The following is a 15,210-nucleotide window of genomic DNA, read 5'->3' on the forward strand; positions in this document are numbered from 1 at the left end:
TCGATATCGAACAACAGCAAAGGTTCGAAATTGTATCGACATTGGTTTAGTAGCGGGATACATGCATCGTTAAAACTCAACTTCCTAAGGATGGCCCAGGATGGAATTGAGTTGGTTTTTGAAAAACCACATTCCACTATTTTTTAAAACCATGGTCCAATATCATGTAACTAATAACGCATTTACGACGTGAACCGACCTAAAATAAACATCGGATTAAGAATGGTCAGTATTGTAACCTACCCGGAAAGAGCGGCCATCATTGGGCAAAGTGCCTTTGCGTAGTGTTTGCTTGCATAAAAACACTTGTTTATAATTCTTCTCGCCGTTTTTCGTCCGCGTTGAACCCAGTAAAGTTTACGTAATTCGTAAAAGGTTCTCTCTGTAGTGGAGTGTACGAACTTTTGGTGGAAACTATAAATTAGCAATTCTGTGATTTTTTTTCTTCGGCTGGAAGTATGATCGGATGGCGAGCTTCCGATGGAGCTGGAGCATTTTCAATACGTCCTCTGACCCGTAAAACTCTTTGACGGTCGACGAATGGCGTTAACGTGATTAGGATTGAACCAGGATCGAGCTGCTTTCCCTCCTTTAAATTACTGTAATCTTCAGGAAAGGCAGACCTCTGAGCGCGCCTAAATAATTCCGCTTCCACATTCTTGACCTCGGCTTCCAATAGTTTGCCGAAATCACGATGGGTTTTTTCTTTCCGAGCGTTATTAATAAAACGTTTGACGTAGCCGACTACGCCGACTAAAAAGGGATAACGGGAGGCGTACGTGGTGAGCCGGTCGATGGAATCGGTTACGTGTAGTGTCGCACCAACCCATCTCGTAAAGCGAACTTCAGGATCCTCTGTTTCGTCAATTCCCTGTTCTACATCGAGGAAGGCCGGTCAGTTTTGCGGTGATTGATAGAGGAAAGATGGCCCGGTAAAGAAACGATGATCGATGGAAAATTCTGTGGATGTGACGCCGCGGCTGACATCGTCTGCTGGGTTTTGAGTTGTAGGGACATAACGCCACTGACTACTTTCGGACAGCTCCAATATTTCGCCTATTCGGTTCCCAACGTAAATATGAATTCGATAGTTTGGAGAGTTATCCATCTCAAAACCGTTGTGGAGTCCGACCAGAATGTGGTTTGGTCGATTTTAAGTCGGAGTTCTGACTTGATCACTGATGCTAGACAAGCGGCGATAATGCTGCACATAGCACAAATAAAAATATCATACTTCAAATTACGGAATATCAATTGGACCGATTATTCAACATGACATTCCTTCGTTTATTAACAATAACGAAACCAACATACGACATAAACGGCGGAATAACTGTTGTGACCTTGTTACTATGATTAGAGCACATAACGTATCAATAATGGGTTAGACGAAGAGTCATGAGCATCCAACAATAAATAGTACAAAATAACGATAAATGAGAAATGACATTGTCGGCAGCAGCAGGAATCCCGAGCACCATATGGATCACTAGGTTCCGAAAATGGTAGACGAAACAAATCAAAGTAAGAAAGAAATGTTTCTGAATTTCCCAATCTACGTCGATTCTTCATCAGAAGTCAGTTCCTGTGTTTGTTGGTCTTGGTCGTCATCCAAGACAAATTTTCTATTTTTTTTTTCAGAAAAGTAGCCATAGTCATAGTCTTTCTGGACTGGTTTCTGCCGTTTCTCCAATGACACTGTCTTCGGAAGGTGTTTTGCACATATCAAAATAAATGCATTGATGTGTTGGGACAGTTTTCCAGCCCTCATGGCTGCAACGATATGTTGGTTAATTTCCCAAACTTCTTCTCCCTCATTTGGGAGAGTAAGGATAAACTGATTTGCTATACAAAAATACTTTAATTAGAACTGAGAACACATGAAATGAAGATACGTGTTGGTAACCAGTTTCAGCTACTTTACTTGGTAACTTTTTGAAATTCACAGAAGCAATCGCTAGTTCTGTCTCTCTTGATTGAATATATGATTTGTCCACTCTAAGGCGTTTTGGTTTCTGCGTACTGTGAAACCTTGGCTTGAACACGCTGTCCTCTTCGCTTTTCACACAGTCTGTACTTGTATCTTTATCACATCCTGTTGTGAGACTATCTGAAATGTAGCCGATGACAAAATGACAACAGAGATTATAAACGGGATAACAGATTCACATTGAATACTAATAACTTACAGCTGTTGTTGATTGTGAGAGTTTCGGGAGTTGTTGTAGGGTGAATTTTCATCATTTTGACTTAATTCAGATGGAGAAATCGGTGGCATGTCAAGAATCGGACTACAATCTTCAGATACAACAACATATTATGCACTCTCAATTTCTGATTTCTACTTTTTCACTGCTTTTGGCTACCATTTGGTAGCAACATGCTACTTTTTGGTAGAAGCTGCTACCATTTGGACGGAAACCGTCGTTTTTTTTTAAAGTAGGGTAAAGTAGATCCTCTACCATCTGCCTACCCTTTGCATTGGTAGAATAGTCTACCATTGACTGAAACAAAAAAAAAATAAAAGTTTTCGGTGAGAAATGGACCCGGGACCACACATTTTCGACATTGGCAGTCGAGCGCCTTTACCACTCAGCTATTTTAATATATTTTTTTTACCATATTTTCCTGACTATTTCGGCGATTGAGTAAAGAGCTTAGAAAAAATTCTAACTGAAAACTAAAGTATGTTTTCATTTAAGACATATGAGTATAGTTAAATCCTACTTTTACTAATTATATATAAATTGTTCACTATCTGTCTTTTTCATTTTTAATCGCTAATTCAACCCAAATATTTCAAAATAACAAAGAAAATGTTAATGTTCAATAACAAATTTAGAAAGCCAAAGTGGAAATAGTTATATAAAATCAAAGAAAATATGAGAAATTTAAAGGGGGAAGTAAAATTTACCTGCAAGTCATCAGAAGAAAGTTGGTTTGCTTCCCAAGTTTTGTTATGTTATTTTCGAACAAAAAGTGCAATGTTTACTTGGTAATCGCCCCTCCATTTTTCTTGTGATTTTCCGTTTTCGTCTGCTAATTCTTACACTGTTAAAAATGGGTTTCATTTATGGAGGGTTTAAACCCTCGGAATTTCGATCACCATATCGGTTATCGATACCCCTACTTGTTTTTGGTGGAAAAAACCCTCGTTGCGTGATTTGACGGGATTTAATCCTTTCTTCAGCACGGTTTTATCTGTTGTTAAATAACCCGTAAATTTTAATAGTTTAAATTATAAATAACGACTAAAAAAACTCTTGTTTTTAAATATCGAGGGTAAAAACTTTGTCAATGTTTAATAATCGATTCTTATCGGCCTGTCAATTTGGCGCCTTTCAGTGATTGCATGTTATTTTCTTATATTCGAAACTTAAACAAGTTAAAATAAGACATCATGGCAAATTTCGAGAAGTATAAAGTTGTTCGTGATGAACTTGAGAATTTAAGGTGTTTCATTGGGGAGTGCAATTTTGGCATTGTAATAAATGTAAGTGCAGCTGAATTGCTGAAACATTTTCGAGTATGTCATCGAAAAGACATTCAGTTTTCCAGCCCTTGCCTCTTTTCCAAGAACTGCTTCCATTCTCAGCCTTTCAAATCTTACGACACTCTATACAAACACCTTAGATTGTACCACGCAGGCTTTTTTCAGATTGAAGAGCAGCAGTTAGTTGAAGGTGCTGATCACGTACCACCAGACAATGACATGTTCATACAAGATGAAGGTACATATACTTTTTTATTTCTTCAATACTTTGTTTTACAAATATTCTTTTCAGGCAATCTGCATCAGCAACATCAGAACGTAGCTGAAGGGTATCTCGAACATGTTGCTCTGCTTGGTGATGCCCAACCACAACCTGATGATGCTCCCGTATATCCCAACATGGATACTGGTAAAGTTTTATTAACAGAAATAGTATTGATAAATAATTTATTTTTGTAAATGTTTCAATAGGTCTTCTTGCTGGCAAATTTATCAGAGATCTTCTTGCAGTTCGTAAACTAACACAAATGGATATTCAAGAAGTTATGAAGGGAACGGAGACCCTTGTGAAGGCTTTTATCAAGCAAACCCTTTCGGATGCGACTGATCTAATGTTGAGAGAAACAGGGTGCGATCATTCTGATGTCTTATATACTCTCGATCCAGCACAACTTGATCTCTTTGCTGGACTAAAAAACCAGTACAGTCGAATCAAATTCTTCAAAGAGAAGTTCAACTTGATTATGCCCGTTAAAGTAGAACTTCCTGCAAGGTAAGCTAAACGATTTACTGATGTGCAATTAAATAATCCATCATTTGTTTATTAAAAGGGAAAAACAAAGATTAAAAATACAGGTTGTTTGATCATTCGTAAAGAATGGAATTTAAATCAATTGTTTCCTTTTAATTATTTATTTTATTTAAATTTTAATTAGATTAAGAGTTTTTATTTGTGAATTATGAGGGTTTAAAACCAGAAATTTCGAGGGTTTAATACCAGGAATTTCGAGGGTTTTAATCCTCGACCACCGTCAGCTTAATCAGCTGACATAATCGAGGGTTAAAAACCCTCGAAGTGGACGAATTGTTTTTCGAGGGTTTTTCCTCTCGAAAAACGATATCTTTTTTTAACAGTGTACTTTATGGTAGACATGCATTTGTCTACCATATGGTAGATCATCTTCCATTCCCCTACTAGCTAAAAGTAAAAGAAATTTTCTACCATTTCTCTACCTTTTTCGTTTTTTTTCGTCAAAATCATAAACTTTTATGTTTTTTATTTCTTTTGGTCGCATCAACTCAGTATTGCAAGGATTTTTTTTTTCAGATTGGCGTGGAAAAGTAGCTATTGGGAAAAATTGGTTGGAAAATTCCTACCCGTCAGCGACATATTGAACAACTTAGATTTTAACTCTCAATTCCCATTAGGAATGCATTGCTGTGTAAAGTGGCCCCATGCGGGGTAACCTTACACACCCATTTTCATCTGCTTGCATTAGCCCCTCTATAAAAGATATCGAGATGTGGCAAATGCAGATGAATTTGTCATCTCTTTTTCTATAAATGCTTTTTTTCCGCTTAAGTTTTACTAGAGGACACTCTCAATTTTTGCTTTCTACCTTTTTCCTACTTTTCACCTACCATCCCTGGTAGAACAAAAAAGGTAGAGAAATGGTAGAAAAATGCTTCTGCTTTTAGGGAGTAGAATAATGGTGAAGTATCCACCAGACCTCTGCTATATGGTAGAGCACTTGGTGTCTACCACAAAGCAATAATTGGTAGACATAAAATCAGAAACAGAAAAGAAAAATGGAGTACGGTCGCGAACATTATTCTGGCGAAAAACTTGACGACCATGATTGTGAAAAGTACGCATTAGTGATCTGGGAAAATGGCGGAGATGTAGAAAATCAATACTGTTGTGTTGACATAAAAAAATTTTGGATTCCCGAAATGCTTACCAATTTCCAAATTATATGGGCCGATCAACGGCTACGCTGTCAGGTGGAAAGGGTACAAACTTATTTTTTTTTTAAGAAGAAGAAAATGGACAATTTTTGGCGACTGGAGGTTTGTATTTCAAATGTAAAAAAAAAGTTAACATGGTTGCATAGGGGAGGGTGGGGCTAGTTGGTACAACTTTTTTAATTTCTTCTCTGGTTTCTTTAACTTTTCATATTTTGACACCCAAAAAATTGTAAAAGAAAGCTCAGATAACCAGCTTTCTCGTGCTTTTTTAAAATTTGATCTACGTTGAAGAATTCATATCGAAATCAACGTTCAAAAAGCTAAAAAAAATTTGCCTACATGCCCCACTAACGGGGTAAGTTGGCAGTGGTAGTGGGGTAAGTTGGCCCCATGTATTTCAAATACGGATTTCAGTGAAATGTTGATGTTGTAAACAAACTAGAATAACATTACAATAAACAAAAATCCTATAGTTATTTTAGAGTAAGAAACTCAGAAATAAGTTGTGATAACTTACATAAAGATTAATAGCCTTAAATGCAAAAAATAAAAAAATAATATTCATAATTCAGGCAAACATTTCACAGGTGAACATCGTATAAAATGAAACACCTAAAATGTGCCAAATTTTGGCCTATAATGCATACCACTGTTCACCATAAATCATATCTAGCAAAAATTCGACTTACAATTCCCTGACATTTTGACAGGCCATGTACTATACATATGCATGTATAATGCCTATGCCGACATACCCCATGTTGCAATGTATCAACTTGCCCCAACACGGGGTTTATTCAAATAAAAATGTGTATTACTCCTTTATAATTGATTAAAACAAATCCATTGTTACAGTTCAATAGAGGACACAATTTTCTATCAAACTTATATTTTTTAAAAATTATATGCATACCAAGAAAAATTAAAATTGATGAATACCAAGCACGCAACTATTGTGGACTTGACGCAAAAAATTTCGTTATTTTCTATTTCCTAAACTATTTGGGATAAATTTATAAAACTTTGCACAAATGTGCGCACGATAAACATATTTGACTATGAATTATTTCAATAAAACCTCTTTCACACAATTCTTCTAAATTAGGAATTGCAAACTTGCCCTCCTGCCAACTAGCCCCACTCTCCTCTAATCTATAATAATTTAATATATAAAGAAGACAAAGAGGAACTTCGAGCATTATGTGAAAGAGAGTTGCAGCGTCTCCGAAGAATGCATGAATCCATGTAAAATGCAAAAGTTGGTGGCTAGAAAATGACAATCAATCAAGGGTTTTCCATTCAAATACATTTTTGCCAATGTGTCACATATGGATTGCTATAAGTGTGTCTTATAAATAAATTCTAATAAGATAAAGGTAAATATGTAAAAAAAAAATAATTTTATTGTAGTTAATGCCTGCTGGAATTCTGTTTTATATAGCAATGAGATTGGTATGGAGGAGACCGTTGATGCAAAATTCCTGTTTGTGCTAAAGATCCACTTTAGGCTATGAAGAGTATTAACAATGAGAAACAACTTCATTTAATAAAATTGTACCTTTTTTTTTTATTATTAGGCTTTTACTCAAACTTGAGTGTTGCCTTTGCTCTACTGTACTCACAAGTTTACATTACATAAAGAAAGAGAGATAGAAAACTAGTTTACAAGGACAGCTTTTACATTGAAGTTTCAACGTGTGAACATGAACTATACAGGTTCGGTGTGTCAATTAATTTAGGAAAGAGAGTAAAATTTAGGGGAATGGCACTGCGATAGTTTGGGGGGAGGGCGATGCAATATCGTTCTGAGGTCGGGTTTCTGTTTGCATACCGTTGTAGTTTTAAAGACATTTTATGTGGAGTTGGAATTATAGTATGTTGGTTAGAAGAGATTCAGGAAAAATTAAAGATACGGCTGATTAGGTATTTTGCGAGAGCGAGAAGTTAGACTACGTTAGAGGTTGGGATGTTATCAAGGGCACCATACGGATCAGTTTCGCTTGCTGAACATAGACGCGTTGTAAATTTTACGAAGTCAAATAGCTCTTTCCACAACTCCTTTTCTTTGGTGAAGGTAACTAATGGCGGAGGGTATTTGATGTTCATCCGATTGCAAGCTTTAATAAGTGACACTGTTAAAAAGGGTACCACTTATTTGGGGTTGTCAACCACCAAAAATTTGTAAATGTACGAAATTTTGACTTTTTAGGAAAATTCTGGGGTTTTACGTACCACTTTCATTTTTTCAAGTATGTCGCAAATATTTTGGACAACTAACTCCGAAATTTATGGGCTTCAAAGAGAAAGAAGTTTTAGAGTAGACAAACACAGGTTTATTACTCACAGAAGTACATGGCGATGAATTTCTGTCTTAGTAGGGACATACAATTTCTGGGAACGAGAAGAGGCAGAGTGAAAGTGAAAAAAAAATTATCTGAAAATCTTTCTAATAAAATTCATTAAAGCGTTGTTTTAAATAACAGTAAAATTACAGTAAAATTTACGATTTTACAAATAATATTCACTTTTGAAAAAATATGGAAACTAAAGCAAATATGACGTAGCTATGTTGCCAACAATTTACTAAAAAGGTACGCAAACAAGCATGGTCTTAGGTAACAGGGCAAGACGGCAACCTCTAACCCGTGTAAGACTTGTCAGATTTTATTGTATGGGAACGGAAATGGCGTCTCTCGATAACGTGAAGAAACGGTGTGTATTTGTCGAATTAGTTGACGGTAGGGCAAATGCCCCATACGAAATTATTCTAGAAGAAAGCTCAACTGAGCAAAGCTTTGATAACATACTCCACTCAACTCCCATTCTTCACCAAAATAGTTCACGAACATCTTTTCAAGATTACACACATTCAGGTATATTATTTAGTCATTTAACACAGAATGTCTAGTAAAATTTTCTATGATTTCTTTTTACAGGCAATTTGGGGAATGTTACTACATCCAAGCTTCTAAATACTATTTCTCCATTTGATTCTGGATTGGATTGTGATGATGTGTCTAGTGGTAAATTGTATACTTAGTGAAAGTAAATTTTATCGTAATCATTTGATTTATTTTGCATAGACAATTTGGTGATCTCTTCTACATCTAAGCAACTTAGTTCTATTGCGTTGGATTCTGAACAAGGTTCTGAGCATGTGCCTAGTGGTATGATTAGTACAGTAGGCTTAATGAAAGTGAATGTTGTCGTAATTATTTTTTTCATTTGTATGTTTTTCATTTTTAGACATTTGTGCTTGCGCAGCACTTGAGGTTTTACCCTATCTAATTCCAGTCAGGAAGAAAAAGGGTGTTATCCCTTCTCACTTTCTGTATTATCCTCAAGAAGTATGTTGGTTTTAAAGCTTTGCATTGATTCTTTTTAATTTTCATCCATTTTCTTCAGGATTCAGTTAGCCTGGATGCGGTTTTAAAGGAGACGGTCAATCGTCCCCCGTTCATCATTCAAATTGAAGATTCCTTCCACGTCATTGTAGATAACCAAGTTTTGGTAACTTCTAACTCGGTCTCCGAGGCATTGTTGAACGTATTTTCCTCTTACTATGTTTTCTGTATCGAATATAGTAAGCAAGTATTGAAATCACTGTTGTTCCTGTAAAGTGAGGTCTTCGGTTTAAAAGATGATTGTTCCAGAAATTGCCCTGGTTTACCTCTTTTTGTAAACACTCTTAATGCTGTTAAACTGTAATTGACCTTTTGTTCGTTGTCATTGTCGTCGTCGTCGTTCATTAATGTTTCGTTGAACTGACAACATTCAAACAAAATGCAATTTTGGTTGGCAAAGAGCAATACAAAGTTTAATCGTCTTACATTCCGTCTAATTTCTTTAATTGGCTCATCGTTCCCTAGCTGGATAGGCTACTATAGAATAATATACGTAGGTTACCTTCTAAATAACCATGAAAATTTAGGGGTAACAACCACAACAAATTCGTATTGCGATACGAAAAAAAAATTTTCGGGTTTGGGAACCCCAGATCTGGTTTGGCGAGAATTTAGGGCGTTTAACCCCGAAATAGTTGGTAAGTTTTTTAACAGTGGATGTCAGCTGGCTCTCATAAGTTTTGCATCTGTAGATGTAATGCTCAATTGTTTCCTCTTCTTCTTTGCAGTTACACATCGGGGACGGGATTTTCTTAATCCTGTGAAGGTGGTGATTCAATTTATTGTGGCCTGTGACCACACAGTAAAAAATTGAATACCCCACTGTACTACACTTCTTTAAGTGTAGCGGTGAAAGTGTAGTTTCGTGGGGTATCGGGCATATATTTCTTTTAGTGGGCTTACCCACATATTAGTGTAGTGCTTGATAAGTGTGCGGTACACTTACTAAGTTCTTTGTAGGAATTTGCGCGGTAATCTTCAGCCACCATGTTGTCCCCGCGTTGTGTGTTTCAGTGTGCAACCCTCCCCTCCCCAATATTCCCCATTGGGCAATCATGGGGAGGGTTCCCTACCCTCGTTTTTCGTACTTCACCCCTTCAAGTCCTGAGGCTGGTGTTTGCGTACACACCACCACAGGCACCATTCCCATACTGCCCCGTTTTCAAGTTAGTTGTTTTTGAAAACTTGGAGAGAAATGGCTGTGTTATATGTAGCTGTGATGTACAGTAGTGGATTTATCCCATGTGTACCGGGGAAGCTTTTTCGTTTTTATTGTGTTGGAAGTAAGTAAAATTTTGATTCAAGATTTAGAAAGTAAGTTATTAATTGAGGTAATCTTTCTTTTACGACCTCATAGCGAGATTAAGGAGAGTGGCTGACGTCAACATTGGCCATAAAATAGACTATTTGTTAGGTACAAATATTCAGCCATCGGTATTTTTTTTTATTGTTTCTATTTCGCCAGATGTATTTTTGTTTTCGTCTTTCCTTTCGAAATACATTTCTGTATTACATTGAACTGAAATCTAGTATTTGTTCTCATTTACACTTTCAACAACCACACTGATGACCCACGTATTGGTGTATAATTTGGTGGATCTAACCCCACGAAGTTGTGCCAAAATGGGGGAAAAACATATTCACTTTCCTACTCCCCACTTAGATCCCACTATTTTCCCCACGAAATGGTGTACAATTTGTCGGTACACTTAAGCCCACGAAGCCTATAAGTGTATTGGTCCACCTAAGTTTAAGTGTACCAATATGTGTACCACTATACTAATTTGAGGGGTTCACCACTAAATAGGTGGGGATTTACATTTTCCCACTTAAAAGTGGGCCTAAGTGGGGTTAAAATTTTTTACTGTGCACCTGTGTGATTTGGTGGTGTATGTAGGCATTTTTGAGTACAGCAGCGTCTTTGATAGTCGGGAAGAAATCTCTTGTTATCTTGCCCTGCACTACATCAACCCATTCTTTGTTCTAGTTTGCTTGTACTGAAGACGAAATGTTGTGACGCAGTAGTGCTGACGAGTACGGGAGTCCTGTCGACGATGCTGTTGATAGTTGACTGATTGCCATCTTTGCTTTTTGGCTTGCCAGAGACATCCCTTTTGAGTTTTGTTTTGATATCAACAACAATTTCGTCTAGCCTTGGTTTTGCAGTAGAATCACCCTTTTAGCACTGTCAGTGCTTGTCGGTTTCCTCGCTGATGTAGTTGCTTTAAGTGCCGTTTTTGAATCGCTGATTATGTCACAGCTGTAGAATTAGAGTCTAACGGTTTTGGAGTAGCGAAGTGCCAGATTAAGCGCCTGTGAATGAGCTTGATCGATGGTGAGATGATCAGGTAGTTTGGCTTGTTGGCACTGCACTACGGCACTTGTTGTGCAGCAGACTATTGCGATCCCAACTCCAGTTTTTGACTTCATCGCGCTTGTCAAGATGGTCATGCTATTCTCTTTTACCGACAGGAGTTGAAGTTCTTGGATGTCCAGGGACACAACTTCTAAATCTGGTTTTTGGTAGCTCCATGGGGGAAATTCAGATGAGAAGAATCTCCTGTGCTGATCGACTGGAGTACTGAGGTCGCAGCTATACAAAACTGACTCGATGGTTTTTAAGGAGGACGGGGAGAAAGAGTTTGCGTTGCATGAAATAAGACGATGGGCAGACATTTCGAGAATTTTAAGATGGATAGGTAGCAGATTAGATATCACAAGTAAAGAAGACGTGGGGACAGATTTAAAGATCGCGTAATAGATAGAAGCATTTCTCTCTGAATTTTTCTAAGTTTGTTTAAACACGATTTTTTACTTGCGGCCCTGCACGAAACGGCGCAGCCGTAAAGTTACTTGGGTAAAACGATTGATTTGCATAAAGTTTTTAGTGTGTTAATGTTCAGTCCCCATGTGCGTCTCAAACAATATTTCAAGTAATGAATTATTCTTTGTGTTTCTCTGCATTTTTCCTCGATATGTTTTGTCCATTTTCGTTTTGTGTCCAATTCAAAACCTACAAATTTGACATTCAAAGAAGGCCTAATGGCAACGTTATTGATTTTTACGTTGTGGTTTCCTTCAGCAGTGGTTTTGACACAGATCATAAAAACGGACTTTAGGGGGTTGATTTCTAATAAGATATCTGAACAGCTTTGATAAACTGTGTCGCTCATTTTTTGTAGGTTTTGGACTGCAATTTCCAAAACTTTATGCATTGAAATGAGGGCTATGTCATCAGCATAGCCGGTGACTTTAAATTTAAAATTAAATGTTGAGTTTATAATTTCCTCAGCTAAGATTATCCATAGGAAAGGAGATAAAATTCCTCCCTGTGGGCACCCAATTAGAACATGGTATAAAAGCGTATACTGACCGTGTGTAAGACTAGCCGTTCTGTTTTCAAAAAGACTTTTTATAGTACGAAGTAGATAGGGAGGGCATTTTCTCCTCGCCAATGCTGCTAGGATAGCAGCGGGCCAAGCACAGTCGAAAGCTCCACTTACGTCCAGAAATAGTACTGTCGTGTACTCTTTTTTCTGAAAATTATTTTCAATTATTTGGGAAAGAGTGTGCATAGCGCTCTCAGTTCCTTTCCCCTCTCTGAACCCGTGTAGGTTTTCACCAAACCACTGGTTTTTGTTGGAGAGCTAATTTAATCTATCATGTAATATTTTCTCTAGTACTTTACCCAGGGTATTTAAAACACTTATGGTTCTGAAACATTTGGGGTTGTTGTATGTGTCTTTCTTCGGTTTCCTTAGAACAGTAATTTTCGCCACTTTCCACTTTGTCGGGTAGTGAACTATATTAATACAAGAGTTAAAAAGCGCTGTTAGCAAGTCTGCAAGGAATTCGATTGCAACTTGGATTAGTTCGATACGGATACCGTCTTGTCCAGGAGCCGAGTTCTTTTTTACAGCAAAAATTGCATCTTTAACCTCTCTTCTTGTTAATGGTGGTGGTTCTGGTTCTATGGTATTTGACAAGTAGTTTTGATATGCTTCGATGTAACCTTGCTGCTTTTCCTCAATGGGCTTTGGGGCTGGGAAGAAACTCTTTCTAAGTTCTGACATAATCTCCATTTTGTCGGTTACTTTATTGCCATTCACTATTAGCTTATCAGGAAATTGGTTGCTACTTTGTTCTGAAGCAAGCTTTTTAAGGTTTTAAAATGGGTCGACGTTCATATCAATCGACATGAATCTTTTTTGTGCTGTGTACTTCTTTTTCTTAGGAGATTTTGATATTTTGACTTTAATACCCGATACCTTCTTATATTTTATTCGCTCGCATTCCTCCCTTCGTAAGCTTTCTGTTTCATGACTCTCCTATTTTTTCTCTTAGCATGTCTACTACGCTGCACAGTAAAAAGTTTTTTGTACACTTAAGCCAACTAGCTAGTGGGCTTCGTGAAAGTCCCACCTATAAGTGTGTGTGTACACTAATAAGTGTACTGGTACACCTATGGGTACACTAAAAATTAAGTGTGTATATCCACTTAGGTGTTTAGTGGGCTTAAGTGTACAGAAATACGTACACTTATTTATGGTAATAAGTGGGCAAATAGGTGTGTTATAAGTGTGCTAACTATAAGTGTATACACATTCATTGAAATGTAAATTTTTTTTTGTGACAAAAAATCATTGTTACACAAGAGTGAGCTAGAAAATTTTTATTACAAACAAGAAGCACACAAAATCTCCATCGAGAATTACATAACATTATGAAATACTTTAAGTAAAACTCGGGTAAAGTTTGATGAATGTTTCAAACGTCCTCAAAAGCAACTATGCTAAACATCACCAACAGCACCAGACATATTTTTTGAAGTGATATCGTCAAGCACATTGGCGAAATCTTGATTTGAAGTAGAAATGGTATAACAGTCTTCTCCTAAAAATACCTAATACACAAATTGCTAAAAAAAAAGAAAAAATTGTTGTCTACGGACTCGGCGGAGGAGAGACCGCATATGTCGAAGCGCTCTGCCGGCTAAAGGAGACTTATGGGCGGAGGGACATCGTGCGTGCGGCTCTCATTCAGGCCGTCGAAAGGCTGGACATCAGCAAGCAGTACCCAACATCGTTCCGGAGGTTCGCCGAGAAGACTTGAACCTACCTTTTTTTATCTCCATCGGATAGGAGAAACTGCATCCGTTGACATTATCGGTCGGATTTGCCTCAAGCTGCCAATCCAGGACAGACTCGCCTGGAACGAAGTTCGGTCTGCGGGCATCGACAAAAGAAATCTTAATATGTTTGGTCAATGGCTCTGCAGCAGAGCATCTGCATATCAAAATGCTCACAGCCTTGCGGCGGAACAAATGGGTGGTGGCCCAGCGAAACAGCATTCAAAATGGAATGCCCGGACCCACTCAACAAATGCAGAGAGCGAAAGAAGAGGAGGCGGAGCTAAGCCAGCTGCAGATTCCGGTGGAAGAAATGGAGGCGCCAAGCCCCGCCCGAAAGCCTACTGCTTCCAGTGTGACGGCCCTCATCATCTAGAGAATTGCGGAAACTTTAAAAGGCTGTCATCCAAGGACCGGCTATTCTTCTGCATTCGGCATAGGTTATGCTTTTGCTGTTTCAGACCCAAACATTCTACACGTGAATGCCCAACGAAGAGGCCCTGTTCAGTACCCGACTGCAAGCACTGGCACCACGTCCTACTGCATGAAGATAATGAAACTCAACCAGAGGAGGCTGCACGACCCGCGGCGGCCCGTTCAAATTCAGCCAAGGTCAGGACGTCGGTCGGAATGATCCCGATGGAGGTTTTCGACATCGACGGAAATATTGTTCAGGCGAACGGCTTTGTAGACGAAGGAAGCGATAGCACTCTCTTCCGAGAAGGCTTTGTTCGACGTCTGCGATTACAGGGGAGCGCGCAGACACTCACAGTCGACGGCGCCGGTGGAATAGTCAAGAAGTACACGTCCCGATGCATCCAGCTGCGGATTAGATTATCTTCCGGCGAGAACATTGACCTTTGCGGATCTATGATGCCGACTGTGGCAGCTTGGTGCCTGTCATCGACTGGGAGTTGATGAAGCGGAGACGGAAACATCTGGAGGATCTACCACTTTACAGCAGCGGGGGTCGTGTCGATATTCTCCTCGGGAGTGATGCCATTCATCTCACAACAGCTCTTGAGACGCGTGTCGGTCGAGACTTCGAGCCCGTTGCCAGTCGGACGAGACTGGGCTGGGTAGTGCGTGGCGTGATTGGCGAGAGAGACGCGGCCAACAACATCAGGAGCCACGCCATATTCGCGACGGACGAGGACGTTGGAGCTTTAGCGAAGCAGATGCGCCGGTTCTGTGACACCGAGGAGTTCGGCACCGAA

General features: G+C 38.6%; 4 protein-coding genes and 1 long non-coding RNA gene across 6 annotated transcripts; 4 read left to right on the top strand and 1 right to left on the bottom strand.

Moving 5' to 3' along the window:
- Positions 1–1,234: 1,234 nt before the first annotated feature.
- On the bottom strand, positions 1,235–2,703 carry LOC116918541. Its single transcript, XM_032924343.2, has 3 exons — positions 2,190–2,703; positions 1,925–2,110; positions 1,235–1,845 (listed from the first exon to the last, which is right to left on the bottom strand). The coding sequence occupies exons 1-3, from the start codon at positions 2,242–2,244 to the stop codon at positions 1,556–1,558; spliced, it is 531 nt and encodes a 176-aa protein (XP_032780234.1). The 5' UTR covers positions 2,245–2,703; the 3' UTR covers positions 1,235–1,555.
- Positions 2,704–3,260: 557 nt separating this feature from the next.
- On the top strand, positions 3,261–4,382 carry LOC116933394. Of its 2 annotated transcripts, XM_045178936.1 has the most exons (4): positions 3,261–3,493; positions 3,659–3,731; positions 3,786–3,902; positions 3,965–4,382. In XM_045178936.1, exons 1-4 carry the CDS (start codon positions 3,401–3,403, stop codon positions 4,267–4,269), a joined length of 588 nt encoding a protein of 195 aa, XP_045034871.1. In that variant the 5' UTR covers positions 3,261–3,400; the 3' UTR covers positions 4,270–4,382. The 2 variants fall into 2 exon arrangements, with proteins under 2 accessions (XP_045034871.1, XP_045034870.1); XM_045178935.1 differs by having other exon boundaries at positions 3,261–3,731.
- A 3,289-nt stretch (positions 4,383–7,671) lies between these two features.
- Positions 7,672–9,284, top strand: LOC116935496. Its single transcript, XM_045178851.1, has 5 exons — positions 7,672–8,334; positions 8,398–8,484; positions 8,545–8,628; positions 8,708–8,808; positions 8,867–9,284. The coding sequence occupies exons 1-5, from the start codon at positions 8,067–8,069 to the stop codon at positions 9,077–9,079; spliced, it is 753 nt and encodes a 250-aa protein (XP_045034786.1). The 5' UTR covers positions 7,672–8,066; the 3' UTR covers positions 9,080–9,284.
- Positions 9,285–9,517: 233 nt separating this feature from the next.
- LOC123475803 lies at positions 9,518–10,384 on the top strand. The gene is made up of 2 exons (XR_006651184.1): positions 9,518–10,148; positions 10,223–10,384. It is a non-coding gene; the product is annotated as an uncharacterized LOC123475803 (long non-coding RNA).
- A 3,735-nt stretch (positions 10,385–14,119) lies between these two features.
- On the top strand, positions 14,120–14,911 carry LOC123475656. Its single transcript, XM_045178652.1, has one exon. The coding sequence runs from the start codon at positions 14,120–14,122 to the stop codon at positions 14,909–14,911; it is 792 nt and encodes a 263-aa protein (XP_045034587.1).
- Positions 14,912–15,210: the final 299 nt, after the last annotated feature.

The sequence above is a fragment of the Daphnia magna genome, linkage group LG9 (assembly GCF_020631705.1).
Source record: "Daphnia magna isolate NIES linkage group LG9, ASM2063170v1.1, whole genome shotgun sequence".
Lineage (NCBI taxonomy): Eukaryota > Metazoa > Arthropoda > Branchiopoda > Diplostraca > Daphniidae > Daphnia > Daphnia magna.